The sequence below is a fragment of the Pan troglodytes genome, chromosome 15, assembly GCF_028858775.2.
Source record: "Pan troglodytes isolate AG18354 chromosome 15, NHGRI_mPanTro3-v2.0_pri, whole genome shotgun sequence".
Classification (NCBI taxonomy): domain Eukaryota; kingdom Metazoa; phylum Chordata; class Mammalia; order Primates; family Hominidae; genus Pan; species Pan troglodytes.
This window is the reverse complement of record NC_072413.2, coordinates 104,570,037-104,587,127: the sequence shown is the minus strand read 5'-3', so window position 1 is coordinate 104,587,127 and position 17,091 is coordinate 104,570,037. Positions and strand designations below refer to the sequence as shown.

The 17,091-nt window shown below is 50.6% G+C and overlaps 1 protein-coding gene and 1 pseudogene across 1 annotated transcript; both read right to left on the bottom strand.

The window, feature by feature from the left end:
* LOC112208996 (putative uncharacterized protein FLJ46235) overlaps nucleotides 1–9,835 on the bottom strand; it is a 64,427-nt pseudogene extending 54,592 nt beyond the window's left edge.
* LOC134808325 (putative uncharacterized protein FLJ44672) lies at nucleotides 65–1,318 on the bottom strand. Its single transcript, XM_063793176.1, has one exon. The coding sequence runs from the start codon at nucleotides 1,050–1,052 to the stop codon at nucleotides 201–203; it is 852 nt and encodes a 283-aa protein (XP_063649246.1). The 5' UTR covers nucleotides 1,053–1,318; the 3' UTR covers nucleotides 65–200.
* Nucleotides 9,836–17,091: the final 7,256 nt, after the last annotated feature.

The following is a 17,091-nucleotide window of genomic DNA, read 5'->3' as shown; positions in this document are numbered from 1 at the left end:
AAATAAAATAAAAAATTCGGGCTTGGTGCAGAAACTCACCCCAAATAAATCACCTACCAAAATATTTACATAATGGTGGAAATATTCCAAAATTCAATATTTTGGGATTTATACACAAAAGATAAACAAATTAGAGGCCAAGAGGCTGCCGGAAGGGAAAAACGGGGCCTGGGAAGGCCGTTGTGAGGAATGAGCTGGGCCTAAAGAGGCCGCTGGCAGGCGGGAGCTGGGCCTGCCGAAGCGGCCGAGAGGCAGGAGCTTTGGACTCGGGAGGCCGCAATGAGGCAAGGGCTAGCTGGGCATGGAGAGTCCGCTGTGAGTCCGCTGTGAGTCCAGGCCCATGCAGGCCTTCGAGAGGCAGGAGGCCGGGCCTGCAAAGGCCCACTGGAGGTCAAGTTCTGGGCCTGAAGAGGCCACCAAAAGTCAAAAGCGGGGCCTGGGAAGGCCGCCAAGAGCCATGAGCTGGTCTGGGCTGAAAGAGGCCACTGGGAGGCAGGAGGAGCTGGGCCTGGAGAGGCTGACTCGAGGAAGTTTTGCACCTGGAGAGGCCGCCGAGAGGACGGAGCTGGGCCCGGGAAGGCCGACTTGCTGCTCTTCCAGGCCCAATTCCAGGCCGACTTGACGACGACTTGGGCCTGCAGAGGCCGCCGGGAGGCCGGAGCTGGGCCTGGAGAGGCCGACTTCAGGACGATTTGGGCCTGCAGAGGCCGCCGGGAGGCCCAAGCTGGGCCTAGAGGAGCCCACCGACCTTGCCATCGGAGGGCAGGAGCTGAGCCTGGAGAGGCCACCGTGAGGCCTGAGCTGGGCCTGGGGAGCTTGGCTTCGGGAAGTGGTGGGCCTACCAGGGCCGCTGGGAGCTGGGCAGGAGCTGAGTCCAAAGACGTTGTTGGGAGGCCAGAGTCAGGCCTGGAGACACAGCCGGGAGGAAGAGCTGGGCCCGGAGAGGACGCCGGGAGGCTGCAAGTGGCTCTGGAGAGGCCGATTTGAGGAGGCCCGGCCTCAGCCTCCCACATGGCGGCCTCTGCAGGCACAGCTGTTTCTCTTGGCTGCATCTCCCACCTCCCAGGAAACAAGCTTTTTTGGCTCAGTTCCCACCTGCGTTTGTAGACACCGAAGTTTCGGCAACCAAGCTCTTCAGACCCACATCCCGCCTCCCAGTACCTGAACAGTCCCAGCTCCGGCTGGAGAACAGAGTCTGTAGGCCCCGCTGTTGCCTCAGAGGGGTGTCTCCAGGCCCAGCTCTCGCCCCACCGCGACCTCCCAGGCCCAAGTCCCTGCCTGCCTCCCAGCAGCCCACGTGCGACCCTGCTCCTCCCTCACGGTGGCCTGTTGAGGCAGGGGCTCACACTGACCTCTCTCAGCATGGGAGGGGCCGGTGTGAGGCAAGGGCTCACACTGACCTCTCTCAGCGTGGGAGGGGCCGGTGTGAGGCAAGGGGCTCACGCTGACCTCTCTCAGCGTGGGAGGGGCCGGTGTGAGGCAAGGGCTCACGCTGACCTCTCTCAGCGTGGGAGGGGCCGGTGTGAGGCAAGGGGCTCACGCTGACCTCTCTCAGCGTGGGAGGGGCCGGTGTGAGGCAAGGGCTCACGCTGACCTCTCTCAGCGTGGGAGGGGCCGGTGTGAGGCAAGGGGCTCACGCTGACCTCTCTCAGCGTGGGAGGGGCCGGTGTGAGGCAAGCGCTCACGCTGACCTCTCTCAGCGTGGGAGGGGCCGGTGTGAGGCAAGGGGCTCACGCTGACCTCTCTCAGCGTGGGAGGGGCCGGTGTGAGGCAAGGGCTCACGCTGACCTCTCTCAGCGTGGGAGGGGCCGGTGTGAGGCAAGGGCTCACGCTGACCTCTCTCAGCGTGGGAGGGGCCGGTGTGACACAAGGGGCTCAGGCTGACCTCTGTCAGCGAGGGAGGGGCCGGTGTGAGGCAAGGGGCTCAGGCTGACCTCTGTCAGCGAGGGAGGGGACGGTGCGAGGCAAGGGGCTCACGCTGACCTCTCTCAGCGTGGGAGGGGCCGGTGTGAGGCAAGGGCTCACGCTGACCTCTCTCAGCGTGGGAGGGGCCGGTGTGAGGCATGGGGCTCACTCTGACCTCTCTCAGCGTGGGAGGGGCCGGTGTGAGGCAAGGGCTCACGCTGACCTCTCTCACTGTGGGAGGGGGCGGTGTGAGGCATGGGGCTCACTCTGACCTCTCTCAGCGTGGGAGGGGCCGGTGTGAGGCATGGGGCTCACTCTGACCTCTCTCACTGTGGGAGGGGCCGGTGTGAGGCAAGGGCTCACGCTGACCTCTCTCAGCGTGGGAGGGGCTGGTGTGAGGCATGGGGCTCACTCTGACCTCTCTCAGCGTGGGAGGGGCTGGTGTGAGGCATGGGGCTCACTCTGACCTCTCTCAGCGTGGGAGGGGCCGGTGTGAGGCAAGGGCTCACGCTGACCTCTCTCACCGTGGGAGGGGGCGGTGTGAGGCATGGGGCTCACTCTGACCTCTCTCAGCATGGGAGGGGCCGGTGTGAGGCATGGGGCTCACTCTGACCTCTCTCAGCGTGGGAGGGGCCGGTGTGAGGCAAGGGCTCACGCTGACCTCTCTCAGCGTGGGAGGGGCCGGTGTGAGGCAAGGGCTCACGCTGACCTCTCTCAGCGTGGGAGGGGCCGGTGTGAGGCAAGGGGCTCACGCTGACCTCTCTCAGCGTGGGAGGGGCCGGTGTGAGGCAAGGGCTCACGCTGACCTCTCTCAGCGTGGGAGGGGCCGGTGTGAGGCAAGGGCTCACGCTGACCTCTCTCAGCGTGGGAGGGGCCGGTGTGAGGCATGGGGCTCACTCTGACTTCTCTCAGCGTGGGAGGGGCCGGTGTGAGGCAAGGGCTCACGCTGACCTCTCTCAGCGTGGGAGGGGCCGGTGTGAGGCAAGGGGCTCACGCTGACCTCTCTCAGCGTGGGAGGGGCCGGTGTGAGGCAAGGGCTCAGGCTGACGTCTCTCAGCGTGGGAGGGGCCGGTGTGAGGCAAGGGGCTCACTCTGACCTCTCTCAGCATGGGAGGGGCCGGTGTGAGGCAAGGGCTCACGACCTCTCTCAGCGTGGGAGGGGCCGGTGTGAGGCAAGGGGCTAACGCTGACCTCTCTCAGCGTGGGAGGGGCCGGTGTGAGGCAAGGGCTCACTCTGACCTCTCTCAGCGTGGGAGGGGCCGGTGTGAGGCAAGGGCTCACTCTGACCTCTCTCAGCATGGGAGGGGCCGGTGTGAGGCAAGGGCTCACTCTGACCTCTCTCAGCGTGGGAGGGGCCGGTGTGAGGCAAGGGGCTCACGCTGACCTCTCTCAGCGTGGGAGGGGCCGGTGTGAGGCATGGGGCGCACTCTGACCTCTCTCAGCGTGGGAGGGGCCGGTGTGAGGCAAGGGCTCACGCTGACCTCTCTCAGCGTGGGAGGGGCCGGTGTGAGGCAGGGGCTCATGCCTCTGGGCAGGGTGCCAGAGGCATGGGCATCAACAGGCCACCGTGAGGGAGGAGCTGGGCCGCACGCGGGCTGCTGGGAGGCAGGCAGGGACTTGGCCCTGAGAGGCTGCCGTGGGGTCAAGAGCTGGGCCTGGAGAGGCCCCTGGGAGGCAAGAGCGGGGACCTGCATAGGCTGTTCTCCAACCATTGCTGGGCCCGTACAGGCCACCGGGCGGCAGGAATTAGGCCCAAAGAACTTGGCTGGAGAAAGTTCGGGGCCCACAAAGGCGGTTGGGAGCTGGGCAGGAGTTGAGCCAAAAGAGCTTGCTTACTTGCTGGGAGGCACGGCCGGGAGATGCCAACTTCAGGACAACTTGGGCCTGCAGAGGTCGCCGGGAGGCCCAAGCTTGGCGTGGAGGAGTCCACCGACCGGAGACCATTTGGGGCCTGCAGGTGCCATCGGAGGGCAGGAGCTCATCCTGGAGAGGCCACCGTGAGGCCTGACCTGGGCCTGGGGAGCTTGGCTTGAGGAAGCTGTGGGCTGTGGATATTGGATATATCCAATATCCGATGGAGCTGTGCCTGTGGAGGCTGTTGTGAGGCAGTAGCCTCATCTGCGGAGACTGCCGTGACGTAGGGTATGGGCCTAAATAGGCCATTGTGAGTCATGAGCTTGGTCTGTAGAGACTGACTGGAGAAAGTTCTGGGCCTGGAGAGGCTGCCGGGAGGTAGGAGCTGGGCCAAAAGATGTAAGCACACTTACATTTATTAGGGACTTTATTTCCATTATTACAATATATAATAATATATTTAACATTAATATATTTAACATATTAATATATATAATAAATATATATATATTTATTATATATCCAATATATAATAAAATAATTATAGAACTCACCATAATGTCGAATCAGTGGGCGTGTTAAGCTTGTTTTCCTGAAACTGGATGGTCCCACCTGAGCGTGATGGGAGAAAGTGACAGATCAATAGGTATTAGATTCTCATAAGGACAGCGCAACCTAGATCCCTCACATGCACGGTTCACAACAGGGTGCGTTCTCCTATGAGAATCTAATGCTGCTGCTCATCTGAGAAGGCGGAGCTCAGGCGGGAATGTGAGCAAAGGGGAGTGGCTGTAAATACAGACGAAGCTTCCCTCACTCCCTCACTCGACACCACTCACCTCCTGCTGTGTGGCTCCCTACGGCTCCATGGCTCAGGGGTTGGGGACCCCTGCTCAAGTGCATCCAAAGCGACCCTTCCCAAAACAGTCTTCACAGTGGTCAAGGGCAGCAACCACTTAGCTCCCAAGGCATGTGCCTCAGCTGGCATTTCATCACAATCAACAGTAAGAGGTAGCTTGAGTCACTGTGAGGTCACCTACTGGAAATCACCAGCATCCCATTTCCCACTGGCAAAGAGCTCAGCACTGCCCCCTGGGAAACCAAACCTATGCCCAAATCCCATCTGTGTGGGTTTACCTCCTGGGACCCTTCCTAACATATTAGTCAGAGTCCAATCAGGAAGCATAAACCACTCAAAAGTTTAAAGTGGTAAAATTTAATATGGAGAATTATTCATTATAACAGGTGAACAGCACAATGAGAGATTGGCTAGCACAAAGTAAAGAGAACTCTAGAGAATATGGGACTAGCCCAGGCCAGGCATGGTGGCTCATGCCTGAAATTCCAGCCATTTGAGAAGCTAATGCAGGAGGATTGCTTAAGGCCAGGAGCTAGAGACCGGTCTGGACAACACAGTGAGACCCTGTCCCTATCCAAAAGAAGAAAAAAGTTAGCTGGGAGTGGTGGTGCACACTTGTAGTCCCAGCTACTCGGAATGCTGAAGTTTGAGCCTGGGAGGTCAAGGCTGCAGCGAGGCATGATTATGCCGCTACAGTCCAGCCTGGTGACAGAGCAAGACCCTGTCTCAAAGAACAAAACAACAACAACCATTTACAGACAGAAAAGAAATAGAGCTAATAAGCTGAGGAAAGATGTTGAAATGTGACAAGTAGAGTAACATGAGGTCTTTTGTCTATTTAAAATAATCAAACAAAAAATGACTTACTAAATTATAATACCCTGTGCTGGCAAAGGTGCAGTGAAATGGGCACTTTCTTATACTATGAGGGGTGTTTAAATTGTGTATAAGCCTTCCCGGGTAAAGCCTGTCAATTTTTTAAAATAATGGAGACAGGGTCTCACCATACTGCCATACTGCCTCCTCCAACTCTTGGCCTCAAGCAATCCTCCTCTCTTAGCCTCCCAAAGTGCTAAGATTATAGCTGGGAGGCACCCAAAACCCTGTCGATTTACATCAAGGGTAATGAGAATGTCCATTCACCATGACTCACAGTAATCTTACTTCTGGGGAGACAATTCAATCCAAACAAAAGGTCATCTGTACACACACAGTAAAAATCTGGGAGTAACTGAAGACAGAGTTGCTAAGTGAAATAAGAAACAGTTCTAAGAAATTAAACTATGGTATCAGTAGGCACCTGGTAAAAGGTCAGTTGATGTTAGCTGCTACTTTTTTGTTGTTTTGAGACGGGGTCTCACTCTGTCACCCAGGCTGGAGTGCAGAGGCCTGATCATGACTCACTGCAGTCTCAGCCTCCCTGGGCTCAAGTGATCCTCCCACCTCAGCCTCCCAAGTAGCTGGGACTACAGGAACATGCCACCACACTAGGCTAATTCATGTGTTTTTCTGTAGGGATGGTGACTCCCCCTGCGTTTCCAAGGCCTATCGCAAACTCTTGGCCTCAAGCCATCCTCCTGCCTCAGCCTCCCAAAGTGTTGCGATTACCAGTGTGAGCCACCACACCTGGCCAGCTGCTACTTTTAGCAATATTATTATTATTCCACTCAATTAAAAATTATTATTTTCAAGGCTATGCAACAGTATGTATCCTACAGCGTAATTGTAAAAACATATACAGTCGTCGTCCCTCAGTATACAGAATCAGTTCCAGCCCCCCATCTCTGCATATACCAAAATCCATGCTTACTCACGTTTCGCTGTCACCCCTCTGGAATCCACGTATACGAAAATTCCAAATATTAGTTGGGCATAGTGGCAAGCACCTGTAGTCTCAGCCACGTGGGAGGTTGAGGTAGGAGGATCGCTTCAGCCTGGAAGGTTGAGGCTGCAGTCAGCTGCGATAGCGCTGCTACACTCCAGCCTTGGACAACAGAGGGAGACCCTGTCTCAGAAAAAAAAAATAAATAAATAAAACAGGTTAGAAACTGTAATGAGGTCTGCTGGGCAAAATTCCATATAAGCAAAGTATAAATTAATAAAGCAAATCGTGATAAATTAGTACGATTGACTTTCTGGAGTTTCTGACAATAAAAGTAAGGAAAATGCAGAACACAAAGACAGAGAGTAAAAAGAGAAATTAGGAAAGCATTCTACATGTTGAATAGGAAGACACTGGCCATGTTCGTGCAGCGGCAGTATGTCGTGACATGACATACCTTGGAGAGAAGTTAACAGATGAGGAAGTTGATAAAAATCATCAGAGAAGCAAAATACTGGTAGCGACACTCAAGTAAACTACGAAATTTCCATAACTTATGTCAGCAAAGTGGGAATACTGTACAGTGCGTGTTGAAGTTCCTATACAACATTGTTTACCTGCCTTTTGTTTGTTTGTAAGGAATGTATATACTAAAAGTTCTTCTTGCTGTCAAAAGAATATGTGTGAATAAGTCATTTTAACTTATTCTTCTGTTTTTCTTTTATCTTCCTGCCATCATCCCACAGCCTTACTTTAGAAATTTCTTTTTTAGAAAATTGAACAAGTGCTCCTTGTGGTGGCAAATACCTCGAGGATGGGAGGCAGGGGTGGAAGGGTCACTTGAGGCCATTAGTTTGAAACCAGCCTGGCCAACAAAGTGAGACCCCATGTCTACAAAACAATTTAAAAATTACCCAAGTATCATCATGTATACCTACAGTCCCAGCTACCTCAACTTACGGAGAAAGTTCAGGGCCTGGAGAGAAGGCTGGGAGGCAGGAGCTGGGTCTAAAGAGGCCATTGTAACGATGGAGCTGTGCCTGTGGAGGCTGTTGTCAGGCAGTAGCCTCATCTGAGGAGACTGCCGTGATGTAGGGTATGGGCCTAAATAGGCCATTGTGAGTCATGAGCTTGGTCTGTAGAGACTGACTGGAGAAAGTTCTGGGCCTGGAGAGGCTGCCGGGAGGTAGGAGCTGGGCCAAAAGATGTAAGCACATTTACATTTATTAGGCACTTTATTTCCATTATTACACTGTAATATATAATAAAATAATTATAGAACTCACCATAATGTCAAATCAGTGGGCGTGTTAAGCTTGTTTTCCTGAAACTGGATGGTCCCACCTGAGCGTGATGGGAGAAAGTGACAGATCAATAGGTATTAGACTCTCATAAGGACAGCGCAACCTAGATCCCTCACATGCACGGTTCACAACAGGGTGCGTTCTCCTATGAGAATCTAATGCTGCTGCTCATCTGAGAAGGCGGAGCTCAGGCGGGAATGTGAGCAAAGGGGAGTGGCTGTAAATACAGACGAAGCTTCCCTCACTCCCTCACTCGACACCACTCACCTCCTGCTGTGTGGCTCCTTACGACTCCATGGCTCAGGGGTTGGGGACCCCTGCTCAAGTGCATCCAAAGCGACCCTTCCCAAAACAGTCTTCACAGTGGTCAAGGGCAGAAACCACTTAGCTCCCAAGGCATGTGCCTCAGCTGGCATTTTGTCACAATCAACAGTAAGTGGTAGCTTGAGTCACTGTGAGGTCACCTACTGGAAATCACCAGCATCCCATTTCCCACTGGCAAAGAGCTCAGCACTGCCCCCTGGGAAACCAAACCTATGCCCAAATCCCATCTGTGTGGGTTTACCTCCTGGGACCCTTCCTAACATATTAGTCAGAGTCCAATCAGGAAGCATAAACCACTCAAAAGTTTAAAGTGGTAAAATTTAATACAGAGAATTATTCATTATAACAGGTGAACAGCACAATGAGAGATTGGCTAGCACAAAGTAAAGAGAACTCTAGAGAATATGGGACTAGCCCAGGCCAGGCATGGTGGCTCATGCCTGAAATTCCAGCCATTTGAGAAGCTAATGCAGGAAGATTGCTTAAGGCCAGGAGCTAGAGACCGGTCTGGACAACACAGCGAGACCCTGTCTCTATCCAAAAAAAAAGAAAAAAGTTAGCTGGGAGTGGTGGTGCACACTTGTAGTCCCAGCTACTCGGAATGCTGAAGTTTGAGCCTGGGAGGTCAAGGCTGCAGCGAGGCATGATTATGCCGCTACAGTCCAGCCTGGTGACAGAGCAAGACCCTGTCTCAAAGAACAAAACAACAACAACAACCATTTACAGACAGAAAAGAGATAGAGCTAATAAGCTAAGGAAAGATGTTGAAATGTGACAAGTAAAGTAACATGAGGTCTTTTATCTATTTAAAATAATCAAACAAAAAATGACTTACTAAATTATAATACCCTGTGCTGGCAAAGGTGCAGTGAAATGGGCACTTTCTTATACTATGAGGGGTGTTTAAATTGTGTATAAGCCTTCCCGGGTAAAGCCTGTCAATTTTTTAAAATAGTGGAGACAGGGTCTCACCATACTGCCATACTGCCTCCTCCAACTCTTGGCCTCAAGCAATCCTCCTCTCTTGGCCTCCCAAAGTGCTAAGATTATAGCTGGGAGGCACTCAAAACCCTGTCAACTTACATCAAGGGTAATGAGAATGTCCATTCACCATGACTCACAGTAATCTTACTTCTGGGGAGACAATTCAATCTAAACAAAAGGTCATCTGGACACACACAGTAAAAATCTGGGAGTAACTGAAGACAGAGTTGCTAAGTGAAATAAGAAACAGTTCTAAGAAATTAAACTATGGTATCAATAGGCACCTGGTATAAAAGTTCAGTTGATGTTAGTGGCTACTTTTTTGTTGTTTTGAGACAGGGTCTCACTCTGTCACCCAGGCTGGAGTGCAGAGGCCTGATCATGACTCACTGCAGTCTCAGCCTCCCTGGGCTCAAGTGATCCTCCCACCTCAGCCTCCCAAGTAGCTGGGTCTACAGGAACATGCCACCACACTAGGCTAATTCATGTGTTTTTCTGTAGGGATGGTGACTCCCCCTGCGTTTCCAAGGCCTATCGCAAACTCTTGGCCTCAAGCCATCCTCCTGCCTCAGCCTCCCAAAGTGTTGCGATGACCAGTGTGAGCCACCACACCTGGCCAGCTGCTACTTTTAGCAATATTATTATTATTATTCCACTCAGTTAAAAATTATTATTTTCAAGGCTATGCAACAGAATGTATCCTACAGCGTAATTGTAAAAACATATACAGTCGTCGTCCCTCAGTATACAGAATTAGTTCCAGCACCCCATCTCTGCATATACCAAAATCCATGCTTACTCACGGTTCGCTGTCACCCCTCTGGAATCCACGTATACGAAAACTGAAAATATTAGTTGGGCATAGTGGCAAGCACCTGTAGTCTCAGCCACGTGGGAGGTTGAGGTAGGAGGATCGCTTCAGCCTGGAAGGTTGAGGCTGCAGTCAGCTGCGATAACACTACTACACTCCAGCCTTGGACAACAGAGGGAGACCCTGTCTCAGAAAAAAAACAAAATAAAACAGGTTAGAAATTGTAATCTAACCCTAACCCTAACGCCTTAACCCTAACCTTAACCCTAACCCTTCCCTAACCCTAAACCTAACACAAAACCCTAACCCTAACCCCTAACTCCTAAACCCTACACTAACCCTAACCCCTAACCCCTAACGCTAACACCAAACCCTAACCCTAACCCTTAACCCTAACCCAACCCCAACCCGAACCCTAACCAAAAACCCTAACCCTAACCCTAAACCGTAACCCCTAACCCTAACCCCTAACCCGAACCCAAACCCCAACCCCAACCAGAACCCAAACCCGAAGCCTTAACCCTAACCAATAACCCTAACCTTAACCCTAAACCCTAACCCCTAACCCGAACCCTAACCCTAACTCTAACCAATAACCCTAACCCGAACCCTAACCCTAACACCCTAACCCTAACCCTAAACCTAAAACCCTAACCCTAACCCTGACCTTAAAACCCTAACCCTAACCCTAAAACCCTAACCCCAACCCCAACCCTACCCCTAACCCTACCCCTAACCCCTAGCCCTAGCCCTAACCCTAACCCCAACCCCAACCCCTAACCCCAACCCCAACCCTAACCTAACCCGAACCCTAACCCTAACCCTAACCATATTACTCATGTAATTTTGGGTGTCATGTGTGCATTAGGAATGCTACATTTGTGTTCCGACGCTGCAGTTGGAACCAGCAATGCAGCCCCCCGCCTTGGGAGAATCTCGGTGCGCAGGATTGAGAGAGGCTTTTGATTTCCCGTTTTCCACACTGAACCGTTCTAACTGGTCTCTGACCTTGATTATTCAGGGCTGCGACCGTGAAAGATTTTATTCGTCGTCCATGCGGCCCCAAGTTGTCCCAAAGCCAGGCAGTGCCACCAACATCTCTGCTGAGAATGCTGCTCCGCCTTTACGGTGCCCCCCAGGTCTCTGCTGAGCAGAACACAGCTCCACCCTCGCAGTGCCCTCCGCCCACCCGCGTCTGACCTGAGAAGAACTCTGCTCCGCCTTCGCAGTACCCCCGAAGTCTGTGCAGAGGAGAACGCAGCTCCGCCCTCGCGATGCTCTCCGGGTCTGTGCTGAGGAGAACGCAAATGCGCCCTCGCAAAGACACGGCGCGCCGGCGCAGTCTCAGAGAGGCGTGGCGCGCCGGCGCAGTCGCAGAGAGGGGCGGCGCGGCGGGCCCGGGCAGGCGCAGAGAGGGGCGGCGCGGCGGGCCCGGGCAGGCGCAGAGAGGGGCGGCGCGGCGGGCCCGGGCAGGCGCAGAGAGGGGCGGCGCGGCGGGCCGGCGCAGGCGCAGAGAGGGGCGGCGCGGCGGGCCGGCGCAGGCGCAGAGAGGGGCGGCGCGGCGGGCGCGCGCAGGCGCAGAGAGGGGCGGCGCGGCGGGCCCGCGCAGGCGCAGAGAGGGGCGGCGCGGTGCTGTTGGGGAAACGCGGCGCAGGGCATAGAGGCACGCCGGCGCGTCCCCGGAGGGGAGAGGTCGCTGGACGAGCGGGAGTGAGGCGCGGCGCAGGCGCAGAGACGCACGTCGCTGAGCTGACGGTGGCAGGGCGTGTTGCAGGCGCACAGTCGCACGCCGCCGGGCGGGGAGCGCGGGGGTGGCGCGGAGCAGGCGCAGAGACACGTCCCCGGTGGCGCGGCGCAGAGACGGGTGGAACCTGAGTAATCTGAACAGCCCGGTTCGGGCCCCCCCCTGCTTGCACCCGGGCACTACAGGACCCGCTTGCCCACGGTGCTGTGCCATTGCGCCCCCTGCTGGCGACTAGGGCAACTGCAGGACCCTCTTGCTTGCAGTGTAGTGGCGGTACGCCGCCTGCTGGCAGCTAGGGACATTGCAGGGCCCTCTTGCTCACATTGTAGTGGCAGCACACCCGCCTGCTGGCAGCTGGGGACACTGCCGGGCCCTCTTCCTTGCAGTGTAGTCAGGGCACGCCCTCTTCTGACCGCTGGGGGCACTACAGGATCCTCTTGCTCACAGTGTAGTGGCAGCACGCCCCCTGCTGGCAACCAGGGCACTGCACGGTCCTCTTGCTCATGGTGTGGTGCCCCTACGCCACCTCCTGGCAGCTGAGGACACTGCAGGGCCCTCTTGCTCACAGTGTAGTCGTCGTTCGCCCCCTGCTGGCAGCCAGTGACACTGCCAGGCCCTCTTGCTGGCAGTGTCGTGGCTGCAAGCCACCTGCAGGCAGATGGGGACTAGGCAGGGCCCTCTTGCTCCCGGTATGATGGCTGGCGTCCCCTACTGGCCGCCTCCTGCACCACTTAAAGTCAGAGCGCCAGTTATTAATCCCCATCAGTTCTGTAAATTAAAACTGAAAAGGAGTTATTACTGGGAAGAGCTGATGTCCCAGTTATTAACTTGGAAGAAAGATTTTTCACCAAGAGGCAGTGCAAAGATGGAAGACAACTTCATTCAAAAGAAATACAGTGTAAAGAGCTTATTGTAGAAAAATAGGGAGGAGTGGGCTGATAGTGCATGAAAACAGCCTAAGAGTCCTGTGCGGGGAATTTTATTTTGGACTTCACATTCCTGCCTCTGTCTCAAGTCTCCGCCTGTTTTCTTTGGTTCTCCTGCTACTGCCTTAGGTCCCCAACTTGCCCCACTTAGGCTTGTGGGACCTCCTTACTGTTGATTGAGGTACATGTGTGGTGATCAATCCGAATCCACTCTGGCACCAGCCTCCTTCCCGCCATCCCAGGCAGGCTGACAGTGGTCACGTTTGTATCTACTGCACCTTCCTCTTTTGAATGTCTTTCTCTGCCCTAATCTGTACTTATGGTGCCAGGTTTCTCTTAAGAATGTCCCCTTTGTCCTTCTTATCAGCATGTAGCTAGCAATATTCTGACATTTTTATTGCAGAGTGAATGATGATTGGGGCATCTTAAGAGAAGTTCTAGGGTGTTTCTGCGTAGGTACCTCTTCTCCCTCCTAACCACAATTGACAAGTGCCCATCCACTCTAGCACTAGAGATGCTACTAATATGTGCATTTTTGGGGGTCCCTCCAGGTGAGCCTTCACAGACTTTCCCTTTTCCAGGAGCTCCCCCTCCTGTTCATGTCTAGCTAGCTATCTACTCTAACAGAGCCCACTATCCTGTGTCTTTCCCAAAAATAGTGAGAGAATGATTAATTGGAAACCATAAGAAATGATATGCATGTAGGTGAAAACTTTACAACTTACACAAATAATCACTCAAAATCATCCTTACACTAAAAATGCAAAACTATACAATTTCTAGAAGAAACTACAGAAGAAAAGCTATGTGCCTTTGCGTCTGGTAATGAATTTTAACAAATGACACACAAGGTTGATATACACAGAAGAAATGACAATGTGGATTTCTTAATATTTACAGTTTATACTCTGGAAGAGACCTTGTTAAGAGAACCAAAAGACAAGCCACATATGGAAGAAAATATTTGCAAAATACAGATCTGAGAATTTGTATTCAAAATATATTAAAAATTGTTAAAACTAAACAATAAGTTAAACAGCCCAATTAAAAATGCACACAGATCTGAACAGACACCTCAACAAAGAAGATCTACAGATGGCAAGTACACTTACAAAAAGATGCTCAACATACTAGAGACCTGAAAACCATAAAAAGCACAGCTGGTCTATATATAAGACCAAATATAAGACCAAATATAAGACCAAAATATGCCACCCCAAAATATAATGGTAGGAAACCAGAATATGCAACCCCAAAATATGTCCCTTTGGCTTAAGAATTATTCCAAGCTAATTATTTTGGGGAAAAAAATGCTAACAAAGGAAGTTGTGAAAACACAGTAGAAATTACTTGTGTAAGGAAAATTTACATCTATAAAGGAAATAACCATTTAATAACCTTTGTAATAACCTTTGTAATAAACCATTGTAATAACCTTACAATCCAAAAATAACATTCCTAAGTATTTTGACAACTACTTTGATGTTATTTCCAATCAAAACCTATCATGAAACCCCGTCTCTACCAAAAATACAAAAATTAGATGGGCATGACGGCATCTGCCTGTAGTCCCAGGTAATCAGGAGGCTGAGGAGGGAGGATCGTTTGCACCCAGGAGGTAGAGGTTGCCATGAATACTTATGCCGAAGTGGCATATTTTGGGCTGACATAGTCTGATCCCCTTTGGCTACTATCAACATTTGTCTGCAGGTTTTTGAGCTACCTCTCTTGACACCAAGAAGAGAACGATAACTAAATCACTAAAGAGTCTTATCAATGGAGAATGCATGGACTTAAGTCTGTATAACGAACCTTACCCTTGTCTAATGTGCTTTTGCTAGTTAACTCCCCACTAATGCACCTCAAATCTTCTTTCTTTAAGTTGAAGACAGTATTTATGCTTGAACTGAAAGCCACCTGTTGGAGATTTACTCATTTTTCCCTGAGTATCTCCCATGTAACCATAAGGTATACATGTTTTTAAACTTTTCTGTTTTTCTCATTTTAATCTGTCAGTTTTTACAGAGCATCCCATCTAAGAATTCCGAAAACAAAAAATTATTTTTCCTCCCCTATTACAAATTGGGCATTTTTTCCAAAGCTAAACAAGTCTCACCTTACAATCCAAAAATAACATTCCTAAGTATTTTGACAACTACTTTGATGTTATTTCCAATCAAAAGCTACCACGAAACCCCGTCTCTAACAAAAATACAAAAATTAGATGGGCATGACGGCATCTGCCTGTAGTCCCAGGTAATCAGGAGGCTGAGGAGGGAGGATCGTTTGCACCCAGGAGGTAGAGGTTGCCATGAGCTGAGATTGCACCTTTGCACTGCAGCCTGGATGACAGAGCCAGACCCTGTCTCAAAAAAAATTTTTTTAAAGGAAAACTATAGCCATTATAGCTTATCAGATTCTAGTCTTGTTTCTTGTTTCTGGGCTATTTTTACCCCTTTGTAAACTGGATCCTGCCATCTGATGAATTTTGTCCCACAATGATACTTGGGGAACAAGAAGCCAAGTATTGTCTCTCCTACTAATGTATCTATTGTCAGTTAATTTGAAGGTCTCCAACCCTGGAACAAAGTTAGAAGAGGAAGGTTCTGCTCCCCAAAATGCATAACCAAATTGTGGTACATTCATGTAATGGAATACTATTTAGCCATAGAAAGGAACAAGCTATCAACTGACACAAAGACATGAGTGAATCTTGCATGCACATTGCTAAATGGAAGAAGACAGTCTGAGGAGGATACACACAATGTGATCTCATTTAATGAGACACTGGAGAAGGCAAACTATACAGATGGGAAGCCATTGGCTCCATGGGGTGGGGGTTTGAAGCATTCCATATGATACTTTAATAGTGGGATATCTGCCACAATGCATTTGTCGAAATATGCAGAATTTTACAGCCAAATGGTTAAAGCAAACTCTATTCAAATTAAATAGAATTACTCAGGATGTGGAGTATCCCAGGACAGAATACATCATGTGAAAAAGAATTTATGCTACAAATTACTATGGTTTGGATGTGGTTTGTCCCCGCAAAAACTCATGTTGAAATTTGACTCCCACTGTGTCAGTGTGGGGTGGTGGGGCCTAGTGGATGGTGTTTGGGTCGTGGGGACGGATCCCTCATGAATACATTAATGTCCTCCATGGGGGTGAGTGAGTTCTGTTCTCACAGGAATAGATAATTCCTGCAGGAGTAGGTAATTAAAAAGAGTCTGGCTTCCTTGGCTTCCCTCTTGCTTTCACTTCTGCTATGTGATCTCTGGGGCACCCCTTGCTCCCCTTCCACTTTTCCACCATGAGGTGAAAAAGACTGAGGCTCCGCCAGATGCAACTGCCTAATCTCAGACATTCCAGCCACCAGTATTGTGAACCAAATGAACCTTTTTTACTTATAAATTACGCAGCCTCAGGTATTCTGTTACAGAACCACGAAATGGACTAAGACACAAATGTAGGTAAAAACTCACTGAAGGTGTAGGGAAAATGGTGTTGACCTAAGTCACTTTGAAAAGGAACAGAATCTGTAGGCTGAAGGCACATGAACTATACTTCATCATTGGATTCCACTTTATAAAGTTCTTTCCAACAAAAGCAATTGTGAACAATTGTAAAACCACAGTGTCTGTATCTGGAATAAAACAATGACTTACATAAGTCACAGATGGTGGGAACCAGGTTTCTCACTGTTGAAGTGGGAGATTACAAATTAGCAAGGCAAGAAGGCTAGAATGATTCATGTGATAGTAGATCAGAGGTGGAGACATCAACGTAAACTTATGTTTAGTTTAATATAGATACACACAGTTCTACATAGAAAACTTTATAATTAGGTGTGTATAGGTAGGTTAGACACACACATATACTTCCTAGCATTGCCAATGAGGGACAAGATACAATGTGCTCATTCAGCAGCCAGATGTAAGTTTTCCTACCATTCTGAAAGGAATCAGGCTCTTTGAAGAAATGTCTGATACTAGAACTGGGACAGTAAATATAGGAGCCAGGATAATCTGGAAGTATCAGAAAGTAAGTAAGTACTAAAAAATTTAAAATATATCAAAGAAAAATAAGAGCCAATAAAAACAGCTACTGATGGCCAACACAGGAATGAATTGTGCAACATAATACTGTAGTGTTGAATAATAACTAAAGCTTAAAGTCATTATCTAGGTGTCTGTATTTGTATACCTAGGTGAATAAGCAAATGGAGTTGCATAGAAATCTCCTTTGCAAAAGAATTCCAAATAATTGATGTAGACACTCAGCCACCAAGAAGGTGGAGCCAACTCCTCACTCCATAACTGTGGGCTCTGCATAGTGACTTGCTCCAAAAGAACACATGGACCCTAAACCCAAACCCGAACCCGAACCCTAACCTGAACCCGAACCCCTAACCCCTAACCCTAACCCTACCCTAACCCAACCCTAACCCAACCCTAACCGTGACCCTAACCCTAGCCCTAGCCCTAGCCCTAATCCCTAAGCCCTAAGCCCTAAGCCTAACCCCAACCCCAACCCCAACCCTAACCCTAACCCT

What these genes read in the sequence shown, in the direction of transcription:
- LOC134808325 (XM_063793176.1), bottom strand. Translation starts at nt 1,052, where the DNA reads ATGCAGCCAAGAGAAACAGCTGTGCCTGCAGAGGCCGCCATGTGGGAG.